General features: G+C 46.9%; 1 protein-coding gene across 1 annotated transcript in view; it reads left to right on the top strand.

Moving 5' to 3' along the window:
* VPS8 (VPS8 subunit of CORVET complex) overlaps positions 1 to 23,155 on the top strand; it is a 1,789,524-nt gene that overhangs the window by 384,128 nt on the left and 1,382,241 nt on the right. Inside the window, exon 12 of the mRNA XM_085648738.1 lies at positions 18,150 to 18,257. Coding sequence (XP_085504864.1) covers positions 18,150 to 18,257 — 108 coding nt within the window. The remainder of the gene's footprint in view (positions 1 to 18,149; positions 18,258 to 23,155) is intronic.

Genomic DNA, 23,155 nt, shown 5'->3' with positions numbered 1-23,155 from the left:
TATTATTTTACATGTTCCTCACATTTAAATTTCTCCCAAAACAGAAAATGATAAACGCAACTTCAACAAAAGGATTTCCATTTCTATTATTCATTTCTTAATTTACCATATACATCTCCTCTCAAACTCTAACCTCACCTTTAAAATTAGTTAGTTGTGAAAGAAATGTGGCACTCAAACAGCAGATTAGCAGAGCCAGGATCTCAGAGCTGTACACCTCTCTCCTCTCAGCAGAACCAGATAATGGCAAACTTTCCCTCTATTTTTCCACACATATACATGTAAGTTTCAAATCTCAGTGCTTCCCCCTTTTTTTCAAATGTAATCACACATTTCTATTGGTTGAAAACCAACCCTTTTCCAAAAGTACCCTGCCCCCAACTTGACTTCTGCCTAGTACCCTTCCCCCAACTTGACTTCTGCCTGCTACCATAGCAACAGCTCATGGAACACTGCTGTGTGGAGTTAGGTCAGAAGTTCGCCACACAATGTTTCAATTCCACAGAGCAAGAGTGCTTGACTTTTCAAACCTAACAGCAAATCCATAGTACTGTTCTTTGGTAACACATTTTTTGTACCAATACAAAACATGCTTCTATTAATTTACACATACAGCCTAGTTTTTATTCTAGAATGGTATGAAACAGCCAATCAGTTCTTTTTGTTTTGAAAAAAATATGTATGCCTCCATTTCCAAACTGTCTTTCTTTTCATATTGCCATTCTACTGAAAGACACCTCCTGAGTGCATCCAGTTCTCCTTTGAAGATGTTCACAGTGTGGATTGTAGGGCACAGCTATGTCTTCTGGAGTGAAAAGTTTGCAGAGAAAACGGGTATGGTGAGAGACCTTGCTTTGCCAAATGTAGACATTAAATGGATTGGTCAGAGAGGGTTAAAGTGGCACCAATTGATGCCATTGGTGAAATCCTTCATGCAAATCCAACACCCTGACCTCATAATAGTGCACTGTGGTGGCAATGACCTAGGCACTTTGACTGGGGTAGGTCTGGAAATGCTTATGAAGGACACCTTTGCACAACTGTTTTCACTTTTCCCTAAAACTGCCTTTGTGTTTTCCAACATATGCCAAAGGCAAAAATGGAACTGGTCCAATCATTTCTGTCCGCAGATTGACAAAGCAAGAAAGCACGTCAACAAATCTGTTTCTGCTTTCCTCCGTGACTATGGTATGGGTGCCATTTACCACAACAACTTGCGTTATGACATGCAAGACATTTATAGAGGAGATGGTGTGCACTTCAATGATGAAGGGAACAGAGTCTTCCTCTTGAACCTTAGACTCTGCATCGGTACTTACTTGTAGGTACCACTAAAAAAATGACTTCATAAACACAACGGCTCTTTTTAGAGCTCCCTAATATCTAAACTCTTAAATCTGCATTTCATTTCTTTTTTAATTTATTTTTTCTTCCGTACGCTTACCGTAAGCTTACCGTACGCGTACCCCGTGATTTTTTTAAAAATCAATAAATGTTTTCTTTGAACTTTACAGTCCTTCTTTGACCCCCTCACAAATGTAAGGGGGTCTGTAACTCTCCTCCTTGCCCCCTTTTCTTGTTTTCACTCTTTTTTTTTCTGAGTGAAACACACAAAATGGCGGCCGCCGCTTCCTGGTTTCGGCCGATTCGAATGTTTACTAAGATCTAACAGCCAATCAGAATCGCGCTCGCGCACGCCACCGTACGCGTACGGTAAGCTTACGGTACGCGTACCGTAAGCTGGCTCAGATATATATATTGATTTAAAGGCTATTTTCTCAGAATCTACTGAACAGATTTACACCAAACCTACAAAAGGCACTTCCTTGACCTAGGGACTACCTCTCTACCAAATTTCTAGTAATTCTGTTCAGCCGTTCGGGCTGTAGCCCTGTCTAAAGGTCCTATGGAAAAATGCATGGGAAAAACGCGTTTTGGGACCCCCCTTTTATCTCAGCCCCCGCTTGACGAATCCCCCCGAGACTTTCAGGGTAGGAGCGGAGCGTAGCGCCCCACCTATTTTGAGAAATTCGCGAGGATTCATCGACCGGCGCCAAAGTTATTCAAAATAGAATGTTGCGGATTTCCTATGGAAAAGGGGTCCTAACTATAACTACCTACTGGCGACCGCCAGTAGGTAATATATATATATATATATATATATATATATTCACTGAATAAAACAAAGGTTACAGTAATGTTATAGTTAAGTGAATTTTTCTATGACAAAATTAACATTTTGAACAAAAACAAATCCAGAAATTCATCAGCTAGAGTAAGCAGGGCAAGTTATAGCTAACTATATCATGCGCTCTTGCCATATACTGCTTATTACCTCACATATTTCATCACACATGACATGTTCTATAACATCACTGTAAAGTACTCCCAACAATTTAAACCAAGGAAAGCCCAAAAAGATCTTGTAAAGTACCAACACCAATTATTATGGTCATTAACGAATATGCTGACAGTTTCTTAACCTAAGTTGACAGTATGCTTTATTGAGCTTCCTCAAAGTGAAAGAGCCTTTTTCTACACTCAGTAAGAACAAATTATATACTCCATGTAATATGGGGTCCATATCTCCATTATGTCCTTGGCCAGATCGACATCGGGGCACATGTATATCCTCCGTGTTTGTATGTGTATACATATATTTCCCACAAAAAAAACAAAGGTTACAGGGACGTTATAGTTAGGCTCAGGTTTCACTTGTACAAAACCAATGAAATTCAGCAGTCATACTTTAACTCGTGTACCCATAGTGCACTGTTTATGACCTCACATATTACATCACTCATGACAGGGTCAGTGACATCACTGAAACTTGAGCCTAATTATAACGTCCATGTAACCTTTGGTTTTTCCAGTGAATTTCTAAGGTTTTTTAAAGTTCCATTTCCTAACTATAACGCCCCTGTGACCTTTGGTTTTTTTCCCCAGTGAATTTAAACAGGTTCTTAAAATGCTGATTCCTAACTTTAACGTCCCTGTAAACATTTTTTTTTTAAAATTTCTATGGGTTTTTAAGTAGTTATGGGGTTTGCAGAGTGGTGTAGAAAGGGGGCAGGGCCTTCAACCAGCTCTCAGGAATCCCGCTGTGTAGGGCTCACAGGAGGTACCTGGAGGGCTTCTAGGCTCCAAGGTCCCTCCGGAGTAAAGTGGACTTCATTCCCCAACCAGTAGTGTGGCAAGAGCAGCGTTTGCAGAGTGGTGAAGAAAGGTGGCTTGGCCTCCGAAGACCTCTTAGAAATCCCGGTGTGTGGGACTTACTGGAGGTAACAGGACGGGTAGTTGGCCTCGAAGGACGTCCCTGGGGGCCAATTACTCCTCTTGTTCCCTCCAGTGAGTCCCACACAGCGGGATTGCTAAGATGTTGTTGGGAGGCCACGCTCCCTTTCTCTACCACTCTGCAAACACGCCTCCTAGCGCACTATTAGTAGAGGGATAGGGTCCTTGAGGCCAACCTGCTCTCACGTTACCTCCAGTAAGACCCACACAGCTGGATTGCTGATATGTCATCCGAGGCCACGCCCCATTTCTCCAGCACTCTTCAAATGCGCCTTCTGACGCACTTTTGCTTGGGGGAAGAAGTCCACTTTAGTCCTGAGGCCCTCAGGAGGCATGGGGACGTCATCACCCCACCAGCAGTGTGCCAAGAGGCGCGTTTGCACAGTGGTGGACAAAAGGGGGCATGGCATCTGACCAGCTCTCAGCAGTCTCACTGTGTGGGGCTTACTGGAGGTAACAGGAGGTCTTGTTGGCCCTTATGGACCATCAGCAGCTAGGGTTGCCCCCTCTCTCCTCTCCTCTTCGCTCTGGCGATGGAGCCCCTGGCCATTAGGCTGCGACGGGAGGGGGAGACTTGGGGGATCCCCATAGCGGGCGTCACCCACTGCGTGTCTCTATATGCGGACGATCTACTGATCTACGTCCGTGACATATCGGCTGACCTTACATCCATTTGGACGACACTACAGGAGTTCGGGGATACGTCGGGACTCCGGGTCAACTGGGAAAAATCGTCCGTTTTCCCTTTGGGCGCGCGCGCAGAATCTCTGACGATAACGCTAGGTGCGCAGACATTGACATGGGAAGGGACTCCCCCCAGATACCTGGGGGTGCGCCTGTACCACTCTCCCAGAGACCTCTTCGAGGGAAACCATCGGAGGGCACTGATCGGCCTGCGCTCGGCTGTGGAGTTCTGGAAGACTCTTCCATTAGCACCTATAGGACGTGTCGCAATCGCGAAGATGATCATGGTGCCGCGAATGCTCTACTACTTCGCAAACCTTCCAATAATCCCACCCCGTGCTTTTTTCCGGGAACTAGACACGCTGCTAGCAACCTTGATCTGGGGGGGCGGTCGGCACCGAGTAGCGCTGCGTACATTGTATCTACCTATGACGGCCGGAGGCCTGGGGGCCCCATCCTTCGAATCATACTTTCTCGCGGCACAGCTCCAGTGGTTATCCCAGTGGACGGCGGAGCGACATATGGAGGAGACAGTCACGGATGCGGGTAGACTACCACAGCCCGCGATCCGACGTATACTGTTGCCGGGCTCCAAGCCGATACGCACACATCCGCTTCAGGTCGTCGTAGCCCGCCGATGCATGATGCGGATACACCGCATGTCCAGGGGACGCCCGCTGTATTCCCCCCTGCTCCCTCTGGTGGGGTTCCCGCGACGGAACGGACACTACACCGCGAGGGCCCTCCAGGTGTGGACGGACCACGGCGTCACAGAGATGGAGGCGTTGTTTCAGGAGGGGCAGTTGAGGACATACGCACAGATGGTGGAGTGGTATGACCTCCCCCAGGGACAATTCCTGAGACACAGGCAGCTGCTGGAAAGTAGTGGCCGCTTCTGGAACCCACGCGATGGGGAACCCCCGACGCATCCGGTGTTGCATACAGTGCTGCGCATGGGAGCGGGCAGTCACCTGGTCACCTGGCATTATAAAGCGATTAGGGAGTTGGCGGACGTTTCCCTGGACAAACTCCGGGAAACGTGGGAGGACGACGCAGGCCGCGTATTCAATGACGCGGAGTGGCGCAAAGCCCTGGAGTCCCCCAAAAAGGTGTCCAGGAACGCGCGATTTAAAAATATCCAATTCAACATTCTCCACCGGGCGTATCTTACTCCAGACAAACTCCACCGGTTTTACCCTGAAACGCGATTTGACTGTCCCAGATGTCACCTGACAGACGCCGATTTCAAGCATATGTTCTGGGCCTGCCCCTCCATACACCGTTTTTGGGAGGAGGTGTACCACACCGTCTGCGCTACAACTGAAATCCAGGCCGCCGCCACCTGGGAGGAGTGTGCACTGGGGTTGTCCCCGAAGAAGAAAACCGCGAAGGTACAGTGGAAGTTTATGTCCCTAGCCGTGCTCCTCGCGAAGAGAAACATCGCGATGCATTGGAGGGCCCCAGAAGGACCGTCCATACCGGCGTGGGCAGGCGCAGTGCTCAAATGGGGAGCAGCTGAGGAGGAACTGTTAAGGGAGGAGGAGGCGAAGGGCGCCCGTAAACACCCGACATCTATGGAATGGGCGCTCCTCCTCATCCTTTTTAAGCAAAACTACGAGCCGAGGGACGCCCCGGACGTGCCACAGCTCACCCCTCGCCCCTCACGCCTCTCCGACATCCCCTGGCCGCCCCAACCTGGCGGAGAGCGCAGACGACTCCGCAGGTAGACAGAGCACCTAGGTGCGAGAGCGAGCGCGGACCCGGCCCCCTGTGTCGCGACAAGCGATGACCGACAGACTCGACCCCCCCCCCCTCTCCTAAGTAGATCTCAGGATGGATCGCTCGCACTAGCTATCAGTCCTCCCACAATCTGGCACGTGAACCTCGCCCCCGCCAGTCCCGCACTCCCACCCCCCCCCTTCCATTTTTCACCTCCTACTCCCTTCCTTCCCCACCCCTTCTTTTTCCAAGTTTATGGATCCCCCCCCTCCCTAGGGCCCGTTCCAAACCGCCCCGTAGGCGGTAGTTGCCCCGGTTGACGGCTTACACGCCGTGGTCCTAGATACATGACCTGACAGTGAACCTGGGAAAGAAGGGAACGTTGCATACACTACATTGGGGAGGTAGCGCTGACCCCGATAGAGACGGACGCTGGCGACATTACTGTGCAGACATACACGGGGACGGAGCAGAGCGCACTAGGGGGCGACCAGCCTTACCGCTTATAATAGATACCTTCGGCAACTAACGAACTACAGCACCCACTCACTATAGCTCGCGCAATGGTTGATGATGATGTAATGTAATGATTGGAACATATATAAGCGCAAGTTTACTGTAATGAAATGCATGCAAAACCCTAATAAAAAAATTGAAAGAAAAAAAAATTGGCCATCAGCAGCTAAGAGGACTTCATCCCTCAACCAGCAACGCACCAGGAAGTGCGCTTGGAGAGTGGTGGAAAAAATGGGGCAAGGCCTCCAGCAAATTGCTGTCTTTTTCTATTTTTTAGGAATGGGGGCTGCGTGGCTTGCCTCTTTACATTTTTAAAAAAATAATACATGGGAAGGGGCCCGCGCAGCCACCCTCTCACATCCCCGGGGCCCAGCCTTTTTTTTTTTGTATATCTTATTAAAAGTGAGGGGAGCCGAATGACCCTCCTCCCGGGCCATTTTTGGTCCTGTAGACCACATCCCCCGGGGCCTGCCCTTTTTAAAAGGGTGGGAGCCCCACATTTTCAACATTGAGAACCGCGGGGGGAACCTGAAGGTCCCTGTGGTCCCTGCCGACTCCCGACCTCCTGGGGGAACCGTCATTGCTTTGAGACCCAGGGAGCTGCTAACATGCAGCTCCCAGGATCTCAATGCAATGTGTCTGTTTCCCTGCTCGCTTGACAGCAGGCAGGGAAACAGACATGCTCTGCTTTCAGCAAGCAAGAGCATTTTCTGCTCTCGCTTGCTGAAAGCAAAGTAGAGTTTATCTCCTGCCATGCCATTGTAAACTGCAATGTCTCGGAAGTGGGCACCCCAAGTATTGTTGGAGCTGGCCCTGTGGCCATGTATGGCATCAGGAGGGGTGGTGCCACGTGCCCCCCCCTTTCTTGACTTGGGGCCTGCCCTGGGGAGGTGGCAGTCCCTGGGCCGAGAATGGCCCGGGAGGGGGGCAATGCGGCCCCCCCTACCATTTCTTTACATAAGACTTTGGCCTCGGGGAGGTGGTTGTCCCTGGGGTCCGCGAGGCCCCCACATCACAAATAAAAGGCCTTCGGGAGGTGGTGGTCCCCGGGGCAAGGGGGTCTGCAAGGATCCTCTATATTATGGTAATTAGCCGCGGGAAGGTGGCTATCCCCGGGGGAAGGGGGGTCCGCAAAGCCCCCCACCTAATAATGGAATTAATCTCTGGTAGGTGGCGGTCCCTGGTCCCACCCACGTATGTAATAAAAAGTGTCCTGAGGAGGTGGCAGTCCCCGGGGCTTTAATAAGCCCTAGGAGGGGGGCCTGTGCACCCCACTTATTTATTTATTGTATGCCCCTGTGAACTGGCCCACCCGGGGGTTATTTAAAAACAAGCGCTCACTTAGACATATATATTTTTTTGCAAATATCGTGATTTTCCTGCAAAAAAAAAATAAAAATCATGCTGTGGTGAGGTCACAGGGGGACCCCAAGATCATGGATTGGTGGTCAGGGTATACCTACCCTTCCCTCTTTTCTTGATTTTCACTTTTGTTTTTGGGACTCAGTGAAGCAGTGTCCCAAGATGGTTGCCAACACTTCCTGATTGAAGTGTTGGCAGCCAATCAAAGCGGTTCATTTCCCTGCACAAGCTTATCTTTTTTCGCGAAGGCTTCATAACCAAAGATATTTCTATCTTTTTCTCAAAAACTACATAACAGATTTGCACCAAATAAGAAAAAGCACAATTTAAGTAATAACATCTACCTTTCTGACATGTTTGGTATAATTCTGTCCAGCAGTGCGGGCTGTAGGTTTGACAGCGTGTTCCTTTGGGAATTTACGTTACAAATGCACCCTTATTTTTCTCAGTTCCCATTGTACGGATCACTTGCAAACAAGCCGTGATACACAGAACCTACCTTGACCTATTGGTTTAATCCACCCCCCTTCATGCCACATTTGGCAATAGAACAATATTACATGCAACCAACCCCACTGTCTGGATTTATAGCATCACAAATGCAAATGTGGGAATTGTACACCTCCACTGTGCACAGTGGCTGCATGGCAGAAAATTGTAAAATGACTACATATAGACATGATTTATTCTCCGTTGCTCCCAGTGATCCGACATCCTGCCCTAGAGGTCACACGAGAAGCACAATGTCGCCAACTCCTCACTAGGATGAATATAACCACATGGGGCGATCTCTATATAGATGGCAAGTTTCGCACTAAAGAACAGTTTTTCGCAAATAAAGGCCCTGAGCCGATGGATTTATTCATGTATGTTAGGCTGAGACAAAGCGTAAGGGCTGCAACCCCTGCCTACCCTGACAAACCCCCTATGATGGGCCCTCTACATAGCCTCCTCCAGAACATGAACTCTGCTCATGTAGTAGCTCACATATACCACGCTAAACAGGCAGCAGTCAGCTTGCATGCGGGGACCGCTAGAGAGCACTAGGAGTGAGAAATAGGGATGCCACTGGACGCAAAGAAATTGCAATACTGCTGCAACCAGACTGGCAAGATATCGGCCAATAGTCGGCTGAGAAGTATACATTTTAAATATCTCCAAAGACTCGACTTCACCCCTGTGAGGCTATTTAAGTTTCGATTACGGAACAGCGATGCCTGCGATAGATGCGGACAAGGTAAAGCAAATTTCCTGCATTTGGCATGGGAATGCGCAGAGATCAGACTATACTGGAACACGGTACTAGAGGCACTAGGGCGCATGACCATGACAGCAATCACACAAACTCCTGTAGTTGCACTTTTGGGGGGCTACACGGCAGATATACCCTCAGCATACTGACGATTCACGGCACTGAGCCTGTTATTAGCTAAGCGGAGGGTGGCGTGCAGAAGGGGTAGAGGGAGGGCACCCAAATTTAAGGACTGGATCGGAGACCTCCTCCAATGGCAAGAACAGACATTGATATATGCAGAACTACTGCCCACAGCGTCAAGGCCAAGGGATATTTGGGACCCTCTGCGCGCATACCTACTCGCAAACCCAGAAATAACCAGTGATACTACGAAGCCCCTTGCCCCCAGTGATTAGACCAAGCGCACCAGGTGGATACCAAGCTCGGAATATACACACCCAGAATACATGTCCTCTCCTCACCTCTCCCCCATAGGAAAACAGCTAATAATAACAGAACGTGCGCTCCCTGAAATTTGAAGCTAGAGGGTATTAGTCGAACATACCCTTGGACTACATCGCTAGTGCAGCGGCCCTGTTACGCCATTACACTTACTCAGTAAACACTTTGTCCTAAGCGGTGAACTCGCCAAAATAGAAGACACAGGCAGGTACTTATTTATGTATGCTAATGTTCATGGGACTCTCTGCAATGTGAACGTTCCACATCTATAATGTATTCTAATGTTCATGGAACACTTTGCAATGTGAATATCCTAAATTTACAATGTATATTGTGCTGCAGAAATGTTAAGAAAAAGAAAAAAAAAGAACCTACTTTGACACTTTGTTTGAAAGATTCCACGACGATTGATCAAATGACACAAGTTATATGCAAGTCAAAAAATGCTTTTCCTATAGAAACTAGGTCCTAATTACCTTAAAACACAAGGGTTCCAGGGACATTATAGTTGGGAAATAAAATTCAAAAACCTTGGAAATTCACTGAGAAAAACAAAGGTTACAGTGACATTATAGTTAGGAAAAGGAATTTAAAAAACCTTAGAAATTCATTGAAATAAACAAAGGTTACAGTGACATTATAGTTAAGAAAAATAATTTTTAAAACCTTAGAAATTCACTGAAAAAAACAAAGGTTACAGGGACGTTATAGTTAGGTTCACATGTAACTTGTACAAAACCAGTGAAGTTCATCAGTTATAGTTCGCTGAGCTTACTAATAACTTATACCCCATAATGCACACCTTATGACCTCACATTTTACATCACTCATGACATGGTCAGTGACATCCCTGATGACATCTCAAATGACATCACTGAGGACATCAACCACAGAAGCACTCGCCCACTCACACCCCTATAGAACTTCTCATACAAGAAGTGAAATTCTAAGGTTTTTTAAAAATGTTATTCCCAACTGTAGCCTTTGAAAAAGAGTGAGTGGTTTCATGAGTGTCTCAGTGGGTGTGTGAGCGAGTGTGTGAGTGTCTCACTGGGTGTTTGAGTGGGTGCATGAGTTTCTAAGTCTGTCTGGGTGAGTGCATGAGTGTATGAGTGAGTGTCTTAGTGGGTCTGTGAGTAGGTGTGAGAGTGTGAGTGGTTTTGCGAGTGCTTCCATTAGTGTGTGTCAGTCTGTGAGTGAGTGCAGAAGTGTTTGAGTGGGTGCATTAGTCTCTGAGTGGGTCTGTGAGTAGGTGTGTATGTGTCTGAATGGGTCTGAGTGGCTATGTGAATGGCTGTATGGGTCTATAAGTGTGTGCATGTGTGTGAGTGGGTCTGTGGGATACGAATGTCAGAATGGATTTGTGAGTGCTTATGTGAGTGGCTGTTTAGGTCTGTGAGTGGGTGCATGTGAGTGTGTCTGTGAGTGGGTGTGTTAGTAGCTGTGTGAGTGTCAAGAATTCCTGTCATACGAGGGGAGGAAAACGGTAACCAGCGAAAACGGACTACATCTCCCAGGATGCTTAGCGGTTGAGAGGTTATGTAAACAGGAGAGCTGTTACATAACTCAAGGGAAACACGCCCTTATGTAAACAGGAGAGCTGTATCTTTTTCTGCCGCTGTAGCCACCGTCTGACTCCCGCTCTCATCTGCGTCAAGGGATTCCGTTCTTATTCCACAATGCAGGATGCAATACGGTGACGTCATTTCGATGCGATGTGTTGGCCAATCCACAAAGGGGTTGTGTTTCTGTAGCCACGGCAATCCCAATATGACGCCATATTGGGGCGCTCGGATGATGTTAAAATCGATTTGTTCCAAATGGTTCCTCCCATATCTCATCGGAAGGACCACCGTGTGCTGTCCGATGTGCCCCGTCACCAATCGCCTTCCGTCTACCGCATAGACGTCTTCGGGTACTGCTTTGGGAAGAAGCACTAGCCCTAGCCTGCATGCCTCGTTGTGGTCCATAAACATGCCAGTGGCCCCTGAATCCACCATGGCCACAACGTGTATCCACTGGTCATGCACTCCCACGTGCACCGTGATAAACAGGTGTCGTTGTCCCTTAGTGACCGAGTTGGAAAGTGAAGGGATGGATGAGAGACTCCAAGATGCCCCTTCTCTGGTCTTGGAGTCCTCTAGTTTTCCGCCGGTATGTCCACCACGGCTGTTACCGACCGGTTGGCCCGATAACGTGACGTCTTCGGTTTGGCAGGGCATTCACGTACGTAGTGGCCTTTTTTGCCACAATATAGGCACAATCCTTGTTTACGGCGTGACTCTTTCTCCGTGGCTGTGAGGCTCGCTCGTATTGCGCTGATGTCCATGGGTTCTCCCTTGGATGCGGTGGAAGTTTCAGGACTTCCCACCGTCACATAGGATGGAAGGGTGTGTTTACACCGACGTACCTGCTTCGTGAAGAGCAGTGTTCCGGAGTGGTGCTCCAGTAAGGCAAGAACAGAGGTAGGTCGAGTCGTTACTCCCTGGGCCGTGTCTTGCCCCATCGTCACCTGTGAAGGACCCGGAAGCTCTACCGGTCAACCATTGAGCTTCGCTTTTTGACTCGGCTGAGTCCAAGCGCAGTGGCGCTTTTGCTGGTTGGAGTCGTAACTCCCAGCCCGACCAGAGACACAGGGACTGCCAGCTGTAACGCACACCAGGAGGTGTTTGCCGCGTTACAGACTCGGAAGTCCACAGGATCGATCGAGCGGCTGCTCTCGGTTCAGTCTTCTTGCTTGTGATTGGGGTATCGGTGACGCATCACCAGGAGGTGACTCCGCGTCCCGGTGCAGTCTGAGGAAGAGGTTGAGCGGCTGCTCCCTTCAGGTAGAGACCCCGGCTGGGTGTTTCCCTGACTCCTCGATTCTCCCCAACAATCTTCGTGCCCCTCACAGCCTACCGATTGGCATTGTCGGCCATTTCATTTCTGCCCTCTGTTGGCATACGCCGGGATCGGCGTATATGCAGAGGACGGTTAGGACCATCCGTGCTGTGGGCTGGTAACGTACTTAGCCTGGAGGATTCCAGTGACTATAACTTTTGTTTGTTCTTTGTATTTTATTTGCCTTCATTAAAAGAACTAACCCTTCACAAGTGGTTGCGTCCTCATTGTCGTGTCTGTTAAACGATCCTGAGACGTTCAGGGCGTTACAGTGAGTGACTTGTCCACAAAAGAACCACACCTGTTATTGTATCCAACAAGTCTACAGTTGTGCACCAAATATCTACCCAACTGGAGTCCTTTCTACTGGTTAATTACTAAGTGTTACATTTTTGGGTAAATGTTCAGTAGGTATTCCACACTACAGCTGCGTAAAGGAGCACAGGGAAATGTCACCAGTGACTTTAGCTTTGGCAATGTGATTGTTCCTGGTGCGTCTTTATCCAGAAATATGTCGTTACATGAATCCTCCTATAGAGAAGACAACATGACTACAAAGGCGTAAATCTCCACCAAACAAGGGTCCTTCCTCTTAACTATATGAAGTAAATGCTTCTTTGTTTGGTGGAGATGTCCTCATATTCCTCTGCGTCAAGAACTCCTCACCAAAATCGGCGGGTAACACGTTGGGGAGGCCGCTTTTTAAGCTGTCCATCATCCTGGCAAAAGGCAGGAAGACCTTTGGATGCTAGTAAGGTGGGCAGGGCCAAACAATGAAGGATCAAAGTGATTTTACATTTGCATACTCCTAGCAATTTAAAGGAAGAACCATGGACTCTGCTCTCATCAGGATAGGACAACAAAGAACACAGTCATCACAGATTTAGCTCCAATAGGCTAACAATGCAGTCACGTCCACAAAGGATTTCAGATTGTTGCCCGAGAAGGCTTGGGGAGGTGAGCTGAGTGACCCCCTTCCCCATTTTGTATTCTGTTCAGCCCCGGAGGATGAGTTCCCCAGGGTCACTTTAAAGCACAGGGAGCGGGGCTGTACACACTCTACCCCCCCCCCATCCCCCCCCCCCACTCAAATGTTTTTGGCCCCAGAGGATGGGGTCCCCTTGGGGCAATTAAGGGTCGGGCAGCGGGCTGCATGTCTCCTCCCTTTAATATATATGTTTTGGCCACAGGCAATGGGATCCCCGGAACCTCAAGGCCAACCCTATGCTGCACATGTCAAAATGTAAAGTTGCCACATGGCCTCCCTCAACGAGCCTCTTTAGGCGCTGGGGACCTCATGCCCCAGAACAGTTTCTATTTTTAAGGGGCGGATGCGCACGGCTTCCCTCTGAGCCGTTTTTAACCATAGGGACCTCATCTCCCGGGCCGCATTAATTAACGGCGGGTGCCTCACCAAGCACAACGATGGCCACGGGTGCAGCTGGCATTGCTCCCATCCACAGAGAGCAGCTATTTATGCTGCTCCCTCCGGACAGGAGCAATATCTTGTTCTGTTTCCCTGCTGGCATCAATGCAGGTAGGGAAACAGGTCAAAAGTCTGCTCACAGGTGGTGGGAGCATTTTCAAAGGTCCCGCTTACTGGGAGCAGACTTTGTGTTTGCTCCTGTTTGGCCGGAGTGTTGAAAATGCTCCAGCCAGGCACAAACTTTCCTGCCCACACTGGTGTGGACAGAGAAACTGCTGTGTCCTGGGGTGGGCTCCCCAGGACACACTGTAAGTGGCGCGGCCCCAAGGGATAGGGTCCCCGGGCTAATAAAGGCACAGGGAGGCACCTCTCCGTTTAATGTTTTTTTTTTTTTTTAAAAGGAACGTCCCCCAGGGATGGAGTCCCTGGGGCCTTTAAAGGATTGAGGAGGGGGACATGCAGCCCATCTCCCCTTAAAATATGTTTTGGGCCCCAGAGGATGGGATCCCTGTGCCGAAAATGTCTTTGGAAGAGGAGCCCTCCTATTATTTATTAAATTGTACCCTGGGGGATGGGGTTCCCGGGGCTGAAAACGGCCCGAGGATGGGGGTTGCGTGTAACCCTGCACTTAGCAACGCTAGTGACCCCCGGCCGCCTTTTTTTTATCCTGCGGGATTGCAGCAAATATTGCCAGTTTTTTAAGCCTGATGAATTTATAATCATGTGTGATTTTTGACAAGGCATTTGTCCAATTATTTTCATGAAATTTTGCATAAATGAGTGTTAATGATCTATAATTAATAATACAATGAATATTGTTAAATGTATAACAATGAATTATGATCTATGAGTTGAAACGACGCTTACAGTGCCTTGTATAAACAGAATCGGCATTACGAGGCAAAAAATCCACTAAAAGATGGCGGCGAATGTTAGAGCCTGTGATGTAACAGGCTGCTTTCTAATTCTATGAATGCAAAAGCTGTAAGTTGCATGTTGTCGTAAATATAAAAATGGTGGAATTGTCGTTTGTACGAACAGTCGAAAATGGCGTGAGCCGAAACGCGTCCTGTTTGTTTTGTGACTTGGTAAAATAAACCTGAGTTTTTCACCCTTCAACTGAGTGTGGTCTATTCACTACGGAGTATTGGAGTGGAATATATATTTATATATATATCTCGAAAGAAAAAAATACGTATTCTATTGAGGGCAAATATTATGCTTTGCTCTTTTCTTTCATATGATTTTTATAATACTTTTTCAGCTGCATAAAATGTAAATAAGCACTACTCACCATCACTTTTCAGATGTAATGCTACTCTCTGTCTAAATCAGACTGCACCCCTTCCAACTATAAGTGCCCTCCCCTTTCAGAATCGCTATCTACCCCTGCAGGATGTGGTAGACATCGATTGTCAATTGTGTAGAACTTTGGACACACCTAGACCCAAAAACCTCTACTGCATTTGGTACAACGTCCTGTTTTTACCCTCTGCATATTTTGAGCTGGAATGTCTTGGATTTTGCTGCTTAGGTTGAGAACAGTTACTGGTTATCCTTTGTTTAATTATTTGACATTATTGGCCATTACGAATTGTGAGACTTACCACAGTAGAACATGATGGCTTTAGTTGTTATTCTGTATCTTTTTATCCTTCAAGATCTGATAGAACAAAATTAGGTTTATCCATTTGGGTTAGGATAGCAATAAACGCGAGACTCACCCCCATCAACATCTCTAGCAATGTGATTCTCTATGCACCAATAATCATGCACAATGGTTTGTTTGGAAACTTCCCGGCCCCCACATTTTTTAACTAATCTTATTCGGGGCAATTGGGGGTAATTCTGTAACTGTTTTTGCGAGAAGAAGTATAATATTATAGTAGTCGAGGCCTTTATGGATGTCTGTGCACAGGTCCGAACTATGCTATTACATCATATCCATCACCTGAATAACCCTACTTCCAGGTAGTGTGACACTGCTTGCTCCCAAACAAACCATTCTCCAAGGCTAGCATTAGGATCCAACCGCAGGGACCCAAAGAAAGCAAAGAGGTGTAGGGCTCTCTATTACAGAACCCTGTGGTTGAGAAAGCAGGAGATTAGAGCCTCCAGTCTCACTGCTTTAATGGCAGCTAGTAATATTAACGAGGCCAAATGCTTTTGGTCCACAGTTAACTGCATTAGGAATGACAATGTTAGCAAGTCTCCCCTCAGCACACACATTTCTGCTGATCTTTGGGTATCCCATTTTCCCAATGTTTACTGCTCCCTCAGCAGCTTTGATCTCAATGAAGTCCTGTCAATTAGAGATGCTTCTGTTGGATCCCTTACGTTTGACCTACAAGAAGTTTCGACTGGTCTTAAGAAAAGTCCTACGACTAAAGCGCCAGCCCCCAATGGTGTCCCTATTGACCAAAACAAGTCAAATTGTGACTTTTCGGCTCCTTTCGTTACTGTTTTTACATTTGCCTAACAGTGACTTCTCTACTTCTTTCCTGGGCCTCTTCCTTAATCGTACCAATTTTCAAAAAAAGTGACTGCACTGATACTCCCTGTTACCGGCCAATATCACTCATTGATGCCTCCTCCAAAATCCTGGGGAGAGTGATCTATAATTAGGCTACAGACAACATCATCTTGGGCTTCTCTCAGTACTACATTAGAGATGGCTTGTGTATGGTGGAGCAGTGTTTGAACATACATCTTATCGTTGGTAAGTATGTGATCTCCGGGCACTGCCCAATGTGCCATGGCTTTATGGACCTGTCCTGCACATCCAGCTTCGTGAACAGGTCCAAGCTATGGTTCACACTGCTTGGCATAGGCCTGGTTGTTACTTTGGCCAATTCTTTGCACATTTTCCATCGAAACTTGCTAGAGTGAGATATGAGCAAAACGGGTAGTGCACCGAGCCCATTGGTTTCCACAGAGGGGTATGCGCGGTGCGGATCCTCACACCCATTTTATATATTCTCTATATTAATAATTTGAATGACCATCTGTTAGAGGGCAGGATGTACCAATGATCATTAAGAAGTCAGTGCCTGCTTTTCTCTGTGCTGACAACGCTGTTCTTCTACCCCGTACACTCAAGCTTAATATCATTGTTTTCATCCCATGTGATGGCGTGTGGTGCCAAGAGCACTATTATGAGACCTATTTATGTTAACTCAAACACCTTTGTCCGCAATATCCAGCTTTCCATACCTGGGTATTTGTTTTGACAATAAGGGATTATGGTCTACCATAATAGCCACTTGGTGTCTTAAATGTATGCAGTCATTGGGTGCTCGTGTTAACTTAGCTCACAAAGTTGGGGGTAAACCCACTGCACCACTTCACAAAATGTATTGCATGCATGTCACAGGCATCTTGGAGATATATACCTGCCTCCAGCCTGCTAATTAAAGTGAACGGCTTTAGCCTTAAATTGTTGTAACAGCCCCCGCTGCCCACTGTTTGCGTGCCATGAGGAATTGGGTCTCATATATGTCAAGGATTTTATTAAATTTCCCCCCTGGTGTTTATGGTTGGTGGTTTGGAACAACCGCAACACACTTTCCAACCAACAGGTAATCATGGACTGCCTCAATTGCGACCAGGGGGATGAATAGCCCATGTCTGTCCTACATCAAAGCGTGCTTTGTCTTTGGGCAGACTATCTCTAATCCTGCTGGCTCAACCAAGTCTGAGAAGGGCTGATTGAAACCTGCCTTTCTTGAGAACAGGCGGTTGAAAAGGAATGTAGCTGAACTTGAGAAGTCCACCAATAGGCACCGTATTGCGCTGCACACCAGCACTGGTATTGAGCCGTACCTGCAGTTTGCAGTTAATCATTGGGAAAGGGCCCTGCTGTTAAGGTTTAAATTAGGCACTGTCCACAGCCTCCTGTGCATCCCCCTGGGGCATTATGAGTGGGGCTGTTCTTTAGTGAATTCGTGAGACGCTGCACTTCCGTAATCTTTACTTCGTTTTATCTTTTTTGTCATTTTTATTCTTTGTATACTCATTGTTCTTTATTACCTGTATTGATAACCCACAAATTCGGACTTTGAAGACCTGTGCTCATATTTCTATTGACATTGCAAGACCCAGCAATATGTGCCACTGTGAGATCTTTTGAAAATATGCTGTCCGTTGCCAAACCAATCTGCACTTTTAATGGTAAAAGATTTCTTTTTTATTAACTGTGCATTTTTAGGATTAATTATGTTTAATTGAATAAAGTACTGCTTGTTTGCTGTTGTAAATAAACACTGCTACATAGTGTATAAATGTAATCGGACTTTTGCTGTAACCTTTGACACTGAGGACCTGATTCACAAAGGTAAACTTACACTTATGTGTATGTTTACGATGGTTTGCTGTTCACAAAGGGATTTGGGAGTAGTATCTTTTCGAGTGTAGACTCTGCACATAAAAAGATAGGTCTTTCTATATGTGGAGATGTGTTAGTTAAACTTTGTGAATCAGGCCTTGAATGATGGACTTACAATAAAATTAAGGGTAAATCAATTATAATGGGATATTAAATTTTCCTTTTATTTATGTTTATTTTCGCAGATGGATCCCTCTAGTGTTCCCTTGTTGGCCTGGCATTTTATTGCTGTGCAAAATGTAGTTAATCCAATGTTGGCATTCTGTAGAGGTGATGCTGTTCATTTCCTTCTGGTGAGTCTTCTCTCATTTCATAATGCATCCTTTTCAGATTAGCCAAACTACTTGTTTTTTAATGTTATCGTTCAGTTTATCAGTCGTATATATGATTTGTTACTTTTGCACCAATGTGTATCTCTGTCTTTATCATTCCATTTGTGGTAAATATGCCTCTGTCTGATAGGACTGAAAAAAGCTTCTACATTGTAGGTTCTTCATGAATTGTCCTGAACGTAGAATATTATCATGAAGAAGCCAGCATCTTCCTTATCTCGATAGCCATGTACTGGCAGTTGCTTCACAGGCTAATTTGTATTTTTTCGAACAATACTGAGATCAGACAACTTGCAAGGTTTTCTCAACTGATATTTTTGGGAAGTTTTCTCCTCAGTTATGTCTTATCACTTCAGTCAACATCTTAGGCCTGTTTGAATACTACCCACTGTGTTGTTTACAATTGTCTTGATATGTCTGTAATGTGTGTCAAGAGCCCTCTCTGTGGGAGGAAGAAGACAGCACTTGAGGAAAATAATTTAGAAGTGGTCAGCTTACCCTTAACAATCTGTCAAAATCAAATTTTGTCCAAAAGGGAAAGAAAGAGCCTTAAAGGATCGAGAATTTAATGGTACATTCATGAAAGAATCCCAAGCCTTGGCCAATGGCCTGTGAATCTAATTTAATCAGAGCTGCGTATTTGGCAGGGGATGACTGAATGACTTTAAGCTTTCAGTCAGCCCCAGGTGCAATAACTGATTTCCTGGGCACAGCAATTTATTTTTATTTATTCATTTATTTATTTAAGAAGTTTTATATAGCGCTTGCCTGACCCGAGGGCATCGGAGCGCTTTACAACAGTTATAATGTAGAGAATCACAAAATACAGAATAGTGTAGGTCGATTAGTGGTGAGTTCGGTTATGCGGTTAGTGGACATAGAGACACAGCTGTGGAAGGAGACTGTTTCCGCACTCAGGCTGCTCCTATCAGTTCCCTAGGGAGAGGTCGTGGAACAGGGCTTTGAGTTGGCTTTTGAATTTAGCAAAAGAGGTAATAGTTCTGATGTGGGGGGGAATAGAGTTCCAGACTTTGGGCGCACTCCCGGCAAAGGATCGAGCCGCAGTTTTTTGTTTTCGAGTTTTCAGCGGGATGAGTAGATGAGAGTTCGAGCTTCTGAGGTTCCTGGTCTGACTGGCTTTTTTGAGTTTGGCCTCCAAATATTCAGGTTTGCTGGTGTGCAAGGCTTTGTGTGTGAGGCAGGCTGTTCTGAAGCTAGCCCGCATTTCCATTGGGAGCCATTTAAGTTTTCTGAGTGCCGGAGAAATGTGATCAACATTTTTGATTCCAGTTACCATTCTGGCTGCCGCGTTGAGAGCTTTTTTTTGTGGGTGGTAAGATGTAATTTTGCTACTCCTGAAAGTACTGCATTTCAATAGTCTAGTCTTGACAACACCAGTGCTTGGGTGGCCTGCTTGAGATCATTGGGCGGGATGAAAGGTTTTATTTTGTTCAGTAGTTTTAGGTTGAGGAAGGCGCTCTTGGCTGAATTCTTTTTTTTTTTTTTAAAAACACTTTTTATTAATAACCAAGACAGCGAGCATAACAAATACATTTGACAATGCGAAGATGTATACTATTGCCTTACCATCCATCTCTCTGCGCCTCTTACCACCCCTACAGCCAACATTATTACATTTCCTCGTATCGGGAGCGTCCCCCGTGGCACCCGCCAGGATACCCTGTTCATTTTGACCCTGTTTCCCCCCTACAGACGGCCTCTTGGGACCCTTCACTCCGGATTTTGCTGGTTCAGTGTAGCTCCTTCCCTTAGTATTTGTCTCTCCTTCCTAAGTTCGATTGCCGGAGAAACACAGATGTTGCCTCTATACTTGTTCCACTTTCCCCATTTGTGATCCCATTTACGTGGGCACCCCCTCTCCTTGTACGTTGCACTCTCCGCTAGCATGGCGTATTCCATATCTTTAGCCCAGTCCGCTAAATTTGGTATGGTGCCCACTCCCCATAGCTGTGCAATGTTCCTCTTGGCTATCCCCCATCCCCCCGAGACCCATTCTTGTTCAATTTGTGTAAGGTCTGTAGCTACCCACTTGGCTGAATTCTTGATCTGTGAGGTCATGTCCAGTTTCGGGTCTAGCGTGATACCCAGAGATTTGACAGAGTCGGCCAGGGTGAGGTTCCCATTGAGTGCATCGATGGCTTTTAGCCATTCAGCAATTTGTGAGTTCTCCTCTTTTTTCGAGATGAGAACTTTGGTTTTATCCGGATTTAGTTTAAGGTGGTTGCTAGACAGCCAGTGTTGGACGTCTCTCAGAATGTCTTTGAGTCTGTGGATGTCCTTGATGGAGGAGGATTCCAGGTAGATCTGCGTATCGTCTGCCTAAAGATGGAAGTGGATTTTGGCTTTTTTGAGTAGTTTGGTGAGGAGTTCCATGTAGATGTTGAAAAGTTGTAGGGAGAGCACTGAACATTGCGGGACTCCCTTGTTGACTGGATGCAGATCAGATGCAAAGATTTTGATTTTGATTCTTTGGGTTTGGTTGTGTAAGAAGGAAGAAAACCATTCGGGGACCACCTCGCCAAGACTGGCTCGTTCTTGGAGAGCCTTCATGAGGAGTTTGTGGTCCACCGTGTCAAAAGCTGCTGATAGGTCTAGGAGGATGAGGAGGCAGCAGTGGTCTGAGTCTAGTGATTTATGGATATCGTCGATGTTGAGGATCGCGGTTTCAGTGCTGCATCCTTTTCTGAAGCCAGACTGATGAGAGTCAAGGAGGTTGATGTTGTCCAGGTGTTGGGATAGTTGATGAAGTACGCATCTTTCTAGGATTTTGGACAGAAGAGGGAGGTTAGAGACGGGTCTGAAGTTGTTCAGATCCTTTATGTTAAGGCCGGGTTTTTTCAGCAGTGGCGTGAGTTGCCCTACTTTAAGGCAATCTTGCACAACTCAGTTTTTCAAGGAGCTGTTTATGATCGTGCACCAATGCGGTGCTAGGGAGAGTTTCCGTTTTTTGGTCAGTTGGAGGGGTATAGGGTCCAGTGCGTGAGAAGAGGGTTTGGAGATAAGTTTGACTATCTCAGCTTCTTAAATGGGATGGAAGACTAGCCAGGATTTGTTAGGGGGTGTGGGGGCATTATCAAGCGACGGCGCCATGCTGCTCTTTGTGGGGGGGGGGGGTGCTGTTGGCGTCCAATGAAAGTTCGATCTTGGTGATCTTGCCATTAAGGAAATTGGCGAAGTTGTCGCAGAGTTCTTTGGACACCTGAATTGAGGATTTCGCGGGCTTGCAGGTTTGTTGCCTGATAATGTTATAGAGCTCTTTAGGTCTAATTTTTGCACTGTCCAGCGCAGAGCGAAAAAACGTGGATTTTTTGGTCTTGATATGACTGTTGTACTGCCTGCGGGCTGTTCTGAGTTGTTTGCGGAGGGTAGTTGAAGGATTATTTCTCCAGCGTCTTTCTGTGGCTCTTAGTAGTCTTCTTTCGGAGTTGGTGTCGGTGTTGAACCATGATCTGAAAGGAGTGGCTCAGCTTTTTTTTAGTTTCAAGTGGGCTAGTTGGTCAAGCATGGTCATCATATTTGCATTATAGAGCGAGGTGAGTTCGGTTGTTGTGAGATGGTCGTTGGCGCTGGGGAGGAGCGAGCTAATCTTAGCTTCAAGGGCGGCGAGGGGGATCTGGGTGAGGTTTCTGGCCCATTTGGGGGCGGGTCTTGTACGGGCGGATGAGAGAGCAATTTTTGGTTGAAATGGAATAGAATCATGTGATGGTCCGACCAGTCAACGGGGAGTATGTGGTCAATGGTAATTGCGCGGTAATGGCATCCAAGGTTGTGCATTTCCTCTGAGCAGTGCTGAGAAGGTTTTGTCACTGAGAAGGTTGGATAGCCTTTGAATTAACAGGTTATTCGCTTCATTCCATCGAAGGTTTAGATCACCAAGAATTAGGTTGTTAGCATCCCGAATGTGCAGTGAGCAATCAGGTCGGACAGGTGCTATCCGAATGCTGAGGTGTTGCCTGGAGGGTGATAAAGAAGGTGGCAGAGGAATGATCCATTGTCCTTAGTCTTAATATTGGCGGTAAGACATTCAAAGGTATTTTATTTGCAAGAGTCCAGTTCCATGATGGCAATGTTGTCTCTGTGTATGATAGCTACACCTCCCCCTCGTTGGTCTTTTCTATCTTTGTTGATAATGGAAAAACCTGGCGGCACAAGCATGTCTAAGCATGGTGTGGAGAGGTCATTGAGCCATGTCTCCGTGATGAACGTAATATCTATGTCCTGCGTAAGGATGGCTTCTGCTAGCTCAGTTGCATGCGTAGAGGCTGATCTGCAGTTAATGAGCATGCAGTTGGTGGAGACCACCTTTTCGGTGTGGATCTTTCCAGGGGGGGGTCTAGGTACGGTGGTGAGGAAGGGAGGGTGTCTAGAGTGTTTCGGGGGGAGGTCGTCTCTTCTGAAACCCGTGATCACATGGATCTTGGATTTGGGGGAGTCTGTAGGGGGGGAGTCGTATGTTGAGGCTAGATCAGTCGCTTCTTCTGGGGACATTACGGCCTTGTATCTCGTGGGTCTTAGTGTCGGGCTCTTGGTGTCAGTATTTGAGAGTCTCTGTAACCTGGGAGAGGGGGCTTTGGTCCCTCTGGTGTCCTGTGACGGGAACTCGTTGTCCTTTCTAGAGGGTCTCTGAGATTGAGTCACGGGGGTCGCTAGGGGCCCAGCAGGGTGTTTTAGCTGATTGGAGCTGGTGGGCAGGGGGCGCCCTGGGAGGGTATTGCCGAGGTTTTCGGACCTTGTCTAGGTTGGTTAGGATTTCAGTCAGGCCCTTGACTATCGTTTCTAGTAGGCTTTCTAGTGATGCGAGCCGCTGCGCCCATGTTATCGTGGGCGGGGGAAATGGA

The sequence above is a fragment of the Triturus cristatus genome, chromosome 3_2 (genome assembly GCF_964204655.1).
Source record: "Triturus cristatus chromosome 3_2, aTriCri1.1, whole genome shotgun sequence".
NCBI classification, from domain to species: domain Eukaryota; kingdom Metazoa; phylum Chordata; class Amphibia; order Caudata; family Salamandridae; genus Triturus; species Triturus cristatus.
The sequence above is the reverse complement of the archived record's forward strand: the minus strand, read 5'-3'. Positions and strand labels throughout refer to the sequence as shown.